General features: G+C 60.0%; 1 protein-coding gene across 1 annotated transcript; it reads left to right on the top strand.

Annotated features, from left to right (window-relative positions):
* Nucleotides 1-680: 680 nt before the first annotated feature.
* TMEM235 (transmembrane protein 235) lies at nucleotides 681-8955 on the top strand. The gene is made up of 4 exons (XM_025363193.1): nucleotides 681-870; nucleotides 2887-3024; nucleotides 7041-7290; nucleotides 7766-8955. Exons 1-4 carry the CDS (start codon nucleotides 681-683, stop codon nucleotides 7776-7778), a joined length of 591 nt encoding a protein of 196 aa, XP_025218978.1. The 3' UTR covers nucleotides 7779-8955.
* Nucleotides 8956-11533: the final 2578 nt, after the last annotated feature.

Raw genomic sequence — 11533 nt, forward strand, 5'->3', positions numbered from 1 at the left:
TGACGCCTGTCCTAGAAGATTCTTTCTGCCTGTTTGCTCCGTGAGTGGCTGGCCAGGCAGAGGCCGGCCTTGCTGGAGGGGGCATTTGTAATTATGAGCGAATCCAAAGCAAGATTTTTTCCTTCCTCAGCCCCCGGCCCAGCCACGGGGCCCACGCACTACACTTGCCGTCTGGTTGGTCCTCAGGACTGATACAGGACCCCAGGGCCAGCCCGTGCCAGGCTCCTATGCTTCCAGGAGCCCAGGAGCTTGGGTGGGTGGTCCTGCTTCCCAGCCGGCCATCCTCCTGGGGTCTGTCTCTGGCGGACCCTCCCTCCTCCTCCCAAGCCCTGCACAGCCCGGCCAGACAGGCGCATCCCATTTGGTTGCTGAAGAGCCGGGGTTCAGGGAGATTAAGCAACGTGCCCAGGGCACGTGGGGACGCTGAGATTGGAGCCCAGGTTCCAGGTTCGCCGCGCGGCTCCCGACTTCCTCTCCTTTCTCCCAGGGGCGAGCTCCCTGCGACCCCAGGGGGCCCGCGAGGCCAGTGCGCGGGCAGGAGCGGGGACGTGCCCAGAAGAGCCTCGAGCGCCGCCGCGCCCGCCCCCCGGCTCCCGGCTCCCGGCTCCCGGCTCCGCGCGTCCCCCGCCACCCCCCGGGCCCCGCTACCCCCGACCCGTCCCCACCCGCCGGCCGCCCCCATGGCCCGGCTGGGTGTGCTGCTCCTGGCCGCCGCCCTCGGTGCGCTGCTCAGCTTCGCGCTCCTGGCCGCCGCGGTCGCCAGCGACTACTGGTACATCCTGGAGGTGGCGGACGCCGGCAATGGCAGCGCCGGGCCCGGGCGCGCAGAGCTGCTCTCCTCGCACTCGGGGCTCTGGCGCGTCTGCGAAGGTAACCGGCCACCCCGCCGGCCGTCCTCCCTCTGCGACCTCTTCCCTCCGACACCCCCCTAACCCCGCCCCGCCCGTGTCGCCCCGCCAGACCCCCTCCCAGGACCCCTCCCTTGCATCCCGCTCTGCCCCAGGGTGTCTCTCAGCTCCCTCCCCATCACCCTCCGGCACCCCCCAAAACTGACAGTCCAGGGGCTACAAGAGGGAGGGAGCCCTGTTCAGGGCCCCTCACAGCCGGAGGAGGGGGCTGTGGGGCGAGGGTCGGGGAGGGAAGCCTCCAGGTGTGTAGCTGGGGGGCCTCATCCAAGTCACCAGGGGTTGTTTCTTGATCGCCCTCCCCGGGGTTTGGGCCTTGCAGCCCCTTGTCCCCCTCCCTGTCAGGCACCCTCAGAGCTGCTCACCCCACACCTCCTGATGCCCTGGGGACAGGGGTTCCAAATGTGTGCAGAGGCTTCAGAGCACAGGGAGAGAGGAGGCTGCAGGGTCCACAGGGCCCCCTCCATTCCCCCCAGCTCCCTCCTCAGGAGCTGCGGCGGCGCCTGGGGAGCTTCCCCTGCACAGGGGGCTGGCATGGCAAGGAGGTCTGAGTGTGAGTGAGTCTGTGTGCGCATCTGAATATGTGTGCATGTGCTGAATATAACATGTGTGAGCACCTGGCTGTGTATGTAAATATGAATGTGAGTGTGTGTAGTTGTGTGTGCATGTTAGTGTGCATGTATGTGCATGTGAGAGTGTGTGGGCATGTATGAGTGAGTGCGAGTGTGGGTGGTGCGCGTGTGCTGGTGGCTTCCTCAGTGCAACTGGGGAGGAGTTAGGAGCCGTGTGCTCATCCATCCGATAGACTGTGCCTAACTGTGCTACAAAGACCTCCTGACATGCACCTGTGTGCAGGTGTGCACACGCATGTGCCTATGCAGGTGGCTCTGCACGTGTGTGAGAACCAGAGTATGTATGCCCACATGACACGAGTCAGGAAGATTCTGGAGCAAGGCTTCCCAGGAACCCGTTTTGCACACACCTTTTTCCTGACCCAAAGGAAAGCCTGAGTTCCACACACAAACGCATTACAAGGACCCCTGCCTGAGGGACTCTGAGGGAGCCTCCATGGAGCGTTTGAAATTTTAAAAATGCATCTGTGCAGGCATAACTTGCATGTGAAAATAAGGCGAAAGGTCTTGGGCCTTTCATCCCACTTGGAGTCCCAGCCCCGAGTTTCAGCATGAGAGAGAAGGTGGCAGGGCCCTGTGGTGCCGGGGGGTCCCCTGGGCTCGGGTAGGCTGCTGGGTGCCTCACAGCATCCAGGCCCCAGGCTTCGAGGCCTCTGTTTCCCAGGGCAGAACAGCTGCATCCCGCTGGTCGACCCTTTCGCCAGTGAGAGCCTGGACGTCTCCACCTCGTCTGTGACTCGTGGGTGGGGCTGCCTCCTTTCCAAATATTCAGGCAAGGCTGGATCCCAGCCAACCCCATCCCCATCCCCATCCCGCAGCACTGCTTCCACTGCCCCTGCATCTCCAAGAGGACGTTTCCACGCAGACCTGTCCCAGTGCTGTGCTACTGTGCCTAACCACAGGTGCCCGGCTCCCAGCCTGTCCTGTTTTCCCCTGTCTCAGTTTCCCTCTCAGTGGCGAAGGCTCATTCTTTGTTGTTGGGGAAGTCAGGCAGCTCCGAGCGGGGCTGGATCCTGTGGGCGCTGCAGACTCCTGGCTCCCCATTTAGGACTCGGTTCTTCCAGATGGCCTGCTGTCTACCTGACTGGCACCTTCCCCCTGGTGGGTCAGGGGACATGCGAGGCCTGGGATGGGGGTTGGGAGGGTTCTGGGGACGCCTCCCTCTCCCGGCCTTAGGAAGCCCCTGCCAGGGCGAGAGGGGGCCACTGGGAAGGTCCAGTGGTTTTCACGGAGATGGGCGTCAGCCGCTTTTCCTGAGAAGATGAAGCACCATGTCACTGTCCTCTGGCAGACAAGCGCTGAAGGGCCTACCTGGACCAGAATTCTCACCTGAGCCCCCTCTCCTGCAGTGCTGCACCGCGCAGTCATGGTGGTCCTGCCCCTGAGCCTGGTCCTTCTCGTATGCGGCTGGATCTGCGGCCTGCTCAGCTCCCTGGCCCAGAGCGCGCCTCTGCTGCTCTTCACCGGCTGCTACTTCCTGCTGGGGGGTGAGTCTGGGGCCCTGGGAGAGTGGCTCCAAAGACGGGAGCTGGGCCACAGGTTCCGGGAGTGGGGTGCTGCCTCTACTGTTGCCCTCGTCCCCTGCTTCCCTCTGGGCAGGTGCTGAGCCTGGTGATGGAGCCGTGGCAGGCAGCTCCCTGTGGTTCCAGAAGGTACCCATGTGTATTTGTTCTCACATCGCTATAAAGAAATGCCTGAGACTGAGTAATTTATAAAGAAAAGAGGTTTAGGCTGGGCGCGGTGGCTCATGCCTGTAATCCCAGAACTTTGGGAGGCTGAGGTGGGTAGATCATCTGATGTCAGGAGTTCAAAACCAGCCTGACCAACATGGTGAAACCCCATCTTTACAAAAAATACAAAAATTAGCTAGGCTTATAAAGAAAAGAAGTTTAATCGGCTCATGGTTCTGCACACTGTAGAGGAAGCATGATGCTGGCATCTGCTTTGCTTCTGGGGAGGCTTCAGGAAAATGACAATCACGGGCGGAAGGCCAAGTCAGGGAGCCAGCATTTCACATGGCTGGGACAGGAGGAAGAGAGTAGGGAGGTGCTACACACTTTTTTTTTCTTTTTTTTTTGATGGAGTTTTGCTCTTGTTGCCCAGGCTGGAGTGCAATCGCATGATCTCAGCTCACTGCAACCTCTGCATCCCGGATTCAAGCAATTCTCCTGCCTCAGCCTCCTGAGTAGCTGGGATTACAGGCATGTGCCGCCACACCCAGCTAATTTTGTATTTTGGGTGGAGACAGGGTCTCTCCATGTTGCTCAGGCTGATCTCAAACTCCTGACCTCAGATAATCCACCTGCCTCAGCCTCCCTAAGTGCCGGGATTACAGGTGTGAGCCACTGTGCCCAGCTGGGTGCTACATACTTTTAAACAACCAGATCTCAGCACTCACTCACTATCCAGAGAACAGCACCAAGGGAAATGGTGCTAACCCATTCATGAGAAGCCACCGCCATGATCCAGTCACCTCCCACCAGGCCCCACCTCCAATACTGGGGATTACCATTTCACATGAGATTCGGGCTGGGACACCAAACCATAGCACTGTGATAGGAGCAGGGCTTCTGGCTGTGGGTCAGAGCCTCGGACAGGGAGGAGCACCAGGGTCCAAGCTTCTTGGCGGGGGTGGGGGGGATGAGGGCCTCCAGGGCAACCCCAGGACCTGCTTTGCTGGGTCAGATCATGCTGGGGGGCCTGGGGCCAGCCCCTTACCACACCCTTCTTCCCACACTGTCCTGGTGGGAGAAGCAAGGGCTCAGGGGTTTGGCACAGACGAGGCAGGTCCAGGCATGAAGGCAGGTGCAACAGGGCACCAGAGGCCTCAGCTCTGACCCCAGCACAGGCTGAGACTGTAACCAGTAACTACCCATCCACTGACACGGCTCCAGCTCTGACTACATGCCGAGTGCTGGCTGAGTGCTGGCCAAGTGCTCCTCCGAAGGCTCCTCCGAAGGCTCCCCAGTCCCAGCTGCAGGTGAGAAATCTGAGGCCTGGAGAGGGACGAGGGCCTGGACTCCAATCCCGCTGTGCTGTCTCCTCAGTTTCCACCGACTGGCCAGGGCTAGCTGTTGTGGAAGGTAGACTGGGGGCTCCAGACGGTCTGTCCTTAGCTGCCCCTGTCAACCAAGGCCAGGCTTGAGCCAGGCCTGGTATCTCAGGCCAGCTCCACTGTCAAGGCCGTGGCCACGAGGAGCGGACCGTCCAGGGCTGGGGGCACCCTCCCTGCTTCTCTGGGAGGCCTCTGCCACTGAGGAGGCCCGGCTGGGTGCAGAGATTGGGGAAGCAAGCAGCCCTGGCATTGATCACAGGCCACATGAGAGCAACATTGAAGTCAAAGTCTCTAGACGATGAAATCAGGAAGAATTCAAATGACCGGACCCTGGAGCCCATCTGTGAGTGTTCAAAATCCAATCACGAGGACCTTTGGGGCCAGCGACGGGAGTAATCGGATTGGGATTATAACCGGGAGACAGTGACAGGAATGATTGGGTTGGGATTGTAACCAGGAGACAGTGACAGGAATGATTGGGTCGGGATTGTAACCGGAAGAACTTACAGGGACACGGACCCTCTGCATTGTGCCTGGGAGCGAAGGCACCGGCTAGGAGGCGGAGGGGCTGGAGGTAGCTGGTGGATGGGTGGGGGTTCCACTGCGACTCCAGCCTCCCCAGGCAGAGAGGGTCTCCACTCCTAGAATGAGGGTCAGCTGTGGGCCGAAGCACAGAGGGCTCTCAGGATGTCACACCGAGGGCACCTGCCTAGGGTCAGCTCAGCCCTCACCCCTCACTAGCACTGCAAGGAGCGGGAAGGAGATGGAGCACCCCAGACGGATTGGGTGCCCGTCCCTGAGACAGGATCATGGGGGGCCTGGAGGACCGACAGGGCCTGTGGTGACACAGTCCTCTAGAGTTTCCCAGCTTGAGGCTGCAGGTGCCAGCCGCGGAAGCCTCCTTTAGGAGGCGGGAGGCTGACAGAGAGGTCTGCCAGGAGCTGAGCCCAGGCCCCCTCACCAGGGAGTCGGAGGCACTTCAGGTCCCAGCGTGGCAACTTACTCTTCCCCTTCATTTTGGGAGAAAGGCCGTGTCCTCGGCCAGTCTACAGGAGGCAGCTGGTGTTTGGAGAGGGCTCAGCTGGTGGCGCGGCCTGCCAGGAAGTGGGGCCTTGGGCTGCAGCTGAGGCCAGTGCTGCAGGCAGAGACAGGCACCTCCTGCTGCGCAGTCAACCCCCGCTGCTGGGGGCTGGCCCCCGCCCCTGCTTCTCCCAGGGCCTGCTTCATTCAATTTGGCTTCACATTCCTCCCCAAAGTAAATCCATAATTTCTGTTGCTACACTGCCCAGCCGGGCAGGCACCTATATGTCCTCCCTCCCCCGGCCTCCCCATGCTGTCTTCTTCCCACTCTTCTCAGGGGGAATCACAGAAGACCAGGCTGGGCTGTGCCCCTTCACTGGGCACCAGTGAGATCCAGACCTGGCCCTGAACGTCAGCTTGGGTCAGTGGCCTTCTTTTGGCTGGGCAGTGCCCAGAGGGGACCCTGTGCACCCAGGAAGTGCCTGTGGGGAAATCAGGGCCACCTGCCCCCCTGGCTAACATTCCCTACAGTCGGCACCAAGGACAGGCTTTCTCATCAGCCTGAAGCTGTGGGAAGGGGGTGGCACTCCGGGCTGGTTCCTCCAAGCCCAGCAGACAGGAAAATACCCTGGGGGCATGGGCTGAGTCCCCTGCCCAGCTCTTCGCTGGACCCTGAACTGCTGGATGAAACCTGGTGCCTGCCACCCTGTGCAAAGCTCGGCTTCATTCCTTTGACAACAGCTTTGACCACGTGGAGAGTGGGAGGGAGGAGCGAGGAGGGCCCAGGGCAGGCCTCCTCCCCTGAGGAAGGGCCCGAAACTCAGAGCTGGGAGGACAGGGGGGCTCTGGAAGGAGAGTCGGAGGGGGATGTTAGCCCCAGAGGTAGGGAGGGCGAAGGTGTGAGGAAGAGGAGGAGGGGGTGCAGGGCAGGGACTCACTCTGCTCAGAGCACTGGGCAACCCTGCTGCCAGCAGAGGCCATGGCTGTCTGTGTGTGAATGTGTGCGAATGTGTACGTGTACATGTGTGTGCATGTGTGTGTGTGTGCTGGGGGCCATGGAGGGTACAGGGTGTGTGGGGCAGTTATGTGAGTGGGAACCATGTTGAGGGGCAGGTGGCACTGTTTCCGGAGGCTTTGTGGGATGAGGTCTCTGGGGTTTGAGGACTGAATTGCAGCCTCTTAAAGCTCCACTCCCCCAAATGCAGGTGACTACCTTGGGGTCTTGTCTGACCCCAAGCAGGAGTTGGTGTCTGGGGGCCAGGTTGATCGCCAGGCAAGGCTAACCAGGACAGGAAGGGTGATGTGCTGCCTGCAGCTCTGCCTGAATGCCAGTGGGGCGGGGATGCTGAGGCGGTATCTGCAGGACCACCTGGGCCTGGGCCCGCTGGAGCAGATACGGAGCAGCTGCCCGCCCCATCTCTCCCCCAGGTGTCCTAACCCTGACGGGGGTCAACATCTACATCAGCTACTCGCACCTGGCCTTCGCGGAGACGGCGCGGCAGTATGGCCCACAGCACGTGCAGGGTGTCCGCATCAGCTTCAGCTGGTCCATGGCCCTGGCCTGGGGCTCCTGTGCCTCAGAGGCATTCAGCGGAGCCCTCCTGCTCTCGGCAGCCCGGACCCTCAGCCTGAGCCCCCCACTCTGTGGTCATCTGAGCCCCCAGCAGGTGGGAGGGAGGTGAGAGGGGGCTGGGTTTCCCTTTGCACCTCCTGGGATTGGGCTGTCAGGGCCAGGGCCCCTTGAGAGTCTGGGAATCCCTTCCCTGGGTCTGGCTGGGGTCCTGGCCAGAAAGCAGCCCTGGGGGTGACAAGGGGTGGGGGACAGAGCCAAGAATCCAGCTCAGGTTTCTCCGTAGATATTTGGGGAGGCTCCCCTGCCCCGGCAGGCTCGTTAGGGACTAACTGGTTCAACTGCCTCTTAGAGATGAGAAGAGCCAGTCCAGAAAGAGGAAGTGGCCCAGGTGACACAGGCTGAGTGGCAGAGTTGGGTGGGGGCGCCTCTCCCCCAGCAGGCTCATGAGCCGCTGCTGCCCCCGTTCCTAAGGACCTGGGAGAAAAGTAGGAGTCTGTTAAATGCGGTGGGGCTGGGCTCCATGCTGCTCTCCAGTCCAACAGTGGCCCTACTCAATGGCTACCCTTTATCCATTTTACAGAGGGGGAGACTGAGGCCCGGAGTGGCACAGGGACCCACCCAGATCATCTGGCACCAGAGAGATGCCATTTTAGGCCAAGACTTCCCTGGCCTCGTTCTGTCCACTCTCCCCGGAGGGCCGGCTTGGTGGAGAAGAGGCTGAGGAGAGGGCCCAAGAGCCCCCTCCGACTTGCAGGTGTGGGGGGCGAGGAGCTGAGCCAGCCAGATGTGCCCCTCCGTCCGCTCCCTTGTTTTCAAGCCTGCTAGGTACTTTTCACTGAACGCTTCTGGGGAGAGCAGGCGCCCAGATCTCTGTCCTTGTCCTGGCACAGGCTCTGCTGCTTCCGGCCCCCGACCCTTCTTCTCTGCAGCAACCTGGGGGAGGTATGCCATTGTGAGTGCCCTGGTGGGCACACTGAGCTGGCAGAGATGGAAGTCCCAGAAGGGTGGCATGGGGGTGTCATGCCATGGTGGAGGAGTTTGGGGCCACTCCTTGCTTGCCTCAAAGGGGGCCTGGCTGAGGGGGCTTCTTGACCACAGGGACCCAGGCTGCCTGGGGTGGCGCAGGGCTAGGCCTGGAGTTTGGGATGCAGACTTGTTAAACAGAGGGCAGAACCCCAGGTTGGGAGGGGCTCAGCTTGCAGGCCCAGGCCCACTGCAGGTCCCAGAGAGAGAGAGGTGAGAACAGGGATGGCCAGCACACACCTGGGTCCCCTCGGACCACAAAAGCTGGGGCACGCCCACCGTTATGCAGATGGACAGTTGAGGCGGCCGCAGGAGACGGGTTCCCAGGGCCTGTGCAACATGTGGAAGCAGTAAACAGCCCCGTTTGGGGTTTGGGGGCCCTTCCCGAGTCTTGAGAGGTGTGCTGAGGAAGGTGGCGGCCTCTTGTAGCTTGATCTTCCTCCTCCCTGACCCACCCCGAGGTCTCCTTATTGATTCAAAGGTTAAGGAAGCTCCTGGGAGCTCGAGGCGGTGGCACAGTTTTGGTGAGGCCCAGTGAGGACCAATCTGGGCGGCGTGAGCCCGGCCTCCTCTTCCTCCCGGCGTTTGAACGTTTACCATTCCATGTGGGAACATCGTGCCTATTTGTTCTTACGTAAATCACTTGTGCTGTGTGCAATATAGGCCTTTTATTTTGCTAGAATTTTTCAAAATGGGTAACACATTCCCGTCTGTCATAAACAGTACAAAGGTGAGCAAACACTGTCACCAGCTGTGCACGTGTCCATCCAGAGGTGTTCTGAGAGCGTGTGTGCCCATGTGTGTCCACTGTGAAGTCATCTGCAGACACACAAGCCTACTTATTCCAAGGTCAGCACAGGGAGGCCGGGGCCTGGGGCTCCGTGTTGGAAACGGGGGCTGGCTTCGTGGGCATGTCCTCTCAGCTTGGGGGGAAAGGTGTGGGGGACTCCTTCTCTCCTCCTCCTGGCCCCCCGCCCCTGCTGAGGAGGCTTCTCCCGGGGGTTTGCTGGGAAGCCAGGGGTGTGAGCCTAACTTCAGGCTTCTCACGGCAGATGGGCTTGGGCTCTGGGGATAGGACACTGGGGAAGACACACCGGGGAGGGGCTGCTGGGACCAGCAGAGTTCCCGGAGAGTGTGTGTGTCGGGGGGGAGGGGCTGCTTGCACCTTCCCTTCCACAACAGACCTGCCCACCTTGCCTCCACCTGTTCTAGGGGGTGTGGAATTCAGCCAGGCCAGGTAACTTCTTCACTCTCTTATTGGCCAGCCACAGCCCTCACCCTCTGATTGGCCGACCCTCACCCTGTAGTTGGCTAGTGGACTCCCTCATGCTCTGATTGGCTAGTCAACTCCTTCACTCTGATTGGCCAACCACATCCCTCACCCTCTGATTAGCTAGTTGACGCCACTCTGGCCAGTTAATGCGCCACACTCTGATTGGCCAGTGTTCCCCCTCTGATTGGCCAGTTAACTCCTCACTCTCTGGCTAGTCTCCACAGTGATTGGCCCAAGGGTTCTATCTGTGTTCATGGTTCTCTGAGTGTCAGGCTTTGCAGGTGTGATTAAGAGGCGGATGAGTGCCTCCCAGGGAAGAGACAGTGCATGGTTCAAGGTCACCCAGAATAGACAACATGACATCAGGCTCAAATGGTGCTGCATTGTTTACAGCAAGAGGAGAGCGCCTGTGCATCCAATCCCCTTGTAATGGTGGTTCCCACGGTTGGATCCACTGGCCCAAGTGGGCCTCTTTCTTCGATTTTTCTTAGAACTTTTCAAAATAGGTAACACATGCCTGTGTGTCACAAACAGCACAAAGGCGAGTAAACACTGTCACCAGCTGTGCGCCCGTCCATCCAGAGGCGTCCTGTGCGTGTGTGTGAGCAAGCGCCCGTCTGTCCATCCAGAGGCGTCCTGTGCGTGTGTGTGAGCAAGCGCCCGTCTGTCCATCCAGAGGCGTCCTGTGCGTGTGTGTGAGCAAGCGCCCGTCTGTCCATCCAGAGGCGTCCTGTGCGTGTGTGTGAGCAAGCGTGTGCGCGTGCCGGAAAGCAGCCCTGACTCAGAGGCCCTTCCCCCAGCATCGAAGGTTCTTGCTCCTCTCACCACAGCAAAGCCCTTTCTCCAGGGGTGGCCCAGCTCCGCCAGGTCCTGGGCGTACTTGCATCCCACTCTGGCACGTTTATCTGCACCACCTGGTGGGTGCCCCTGCCAGGGGCCTGACCTCTGTGAGCTCAGGCCCTTTGCCCAGCTGGCATTTATAAATGCAGTAGGCAGCCCCCAAGTGAGCCCTCATCTGTCCTCATCTGCTGGTGCTCACCCCTCTGTCAGCCTTACCACACTACCACACTGAGTCAGAGCTGACTTCGGTGTCAAGTAAGAAGTACCAGCGTGGGAAGAGGTCGTAAAAACGCAGCTTCTGCCTCGGTCTCAGACTGCTCACCCTAGGGGAAGCAAGTCATCAGAGAGCGAAGACACCCAGGAAGCCCTGAGGAGATGTTCACGTGGGCAGGACTGAGGCCTCTGCCACCAGCAGCAGCAGCGCGTCAGCTGTGTGAGCACACCACCTGCAAGAGGATTATTCAGCTAATGCAGTTCTCACTGATGTCTTGACTGCAGCCTCGTGAGAAACTGTAAGCCACTCCCAAATTCCGCCTCTCCCCGCTTTTTTTTGAGATAGGGTCTCTGTCACCTAGGCTGGATAGCAATGGCTCCGTCTCCGCTCACTGAGGCATGGCCCTCCTGGGCTCAAGCGATCCTCCCACCTCAGCCTCTCAAGTAGCTGGGGCCACAGGTGTGAGCCACCAGGCTTGGTTACTTTCTTTTTTGAGACGGAGTTTTTGCTCTATCGCCCAGGCTGGAGTGCAGTGGTGCGATCTTGGCTCACTGCAACCTCCGCCTCCCAAGTTCAAGTGATTCTCCTGCCTCAGCCTCCCGGTAGCTGGGATTACAGGCGCACGCCACTGTGCCTGGCTGATTTTTGTATTTTTAGTAGAGATGGGGTTTTACCATGTTGGCCAGGCTGATCTCCAACTCCTGATCTCAGGCGATACCCTCCCCCCGCCGCTTCGGCCTCCCAAAGTGCTGGGATTACAAACGTGAGTCACCACACCTGGCCACCTGGCTACTTTTTGTTTTTGTTTATACAGAGATGGAGTTTCACCATGTTGGCCAGGCTGGTCTCAAACTTCTGGGCTCAAGCAGTCCACCTGCCTTGGCCTTCCGAAGTGCTGGGATCGACTACAGGTGTGTGTGAGCCGCCACACCTGGCTCACTCCCCAATTCCTACCCCGCAGTGCGATGGGAAATGATTGTTGCTTTAAGGCACTATGT

Source organism: Theropithecus gelada, chromosome 16 (assembly GCF_003255815.1).
Source record: "Theropithecus gelada isolate Dixy chromosome 16, Tgel_1.0, whole genome shotgun sequence".
Taxonomy (NCBI): Eukaryota; Metazoa; Chordata; class Mammalia; order Primates; family Cercopithecidae; genus Theropithecus; species Theropithecus gelada.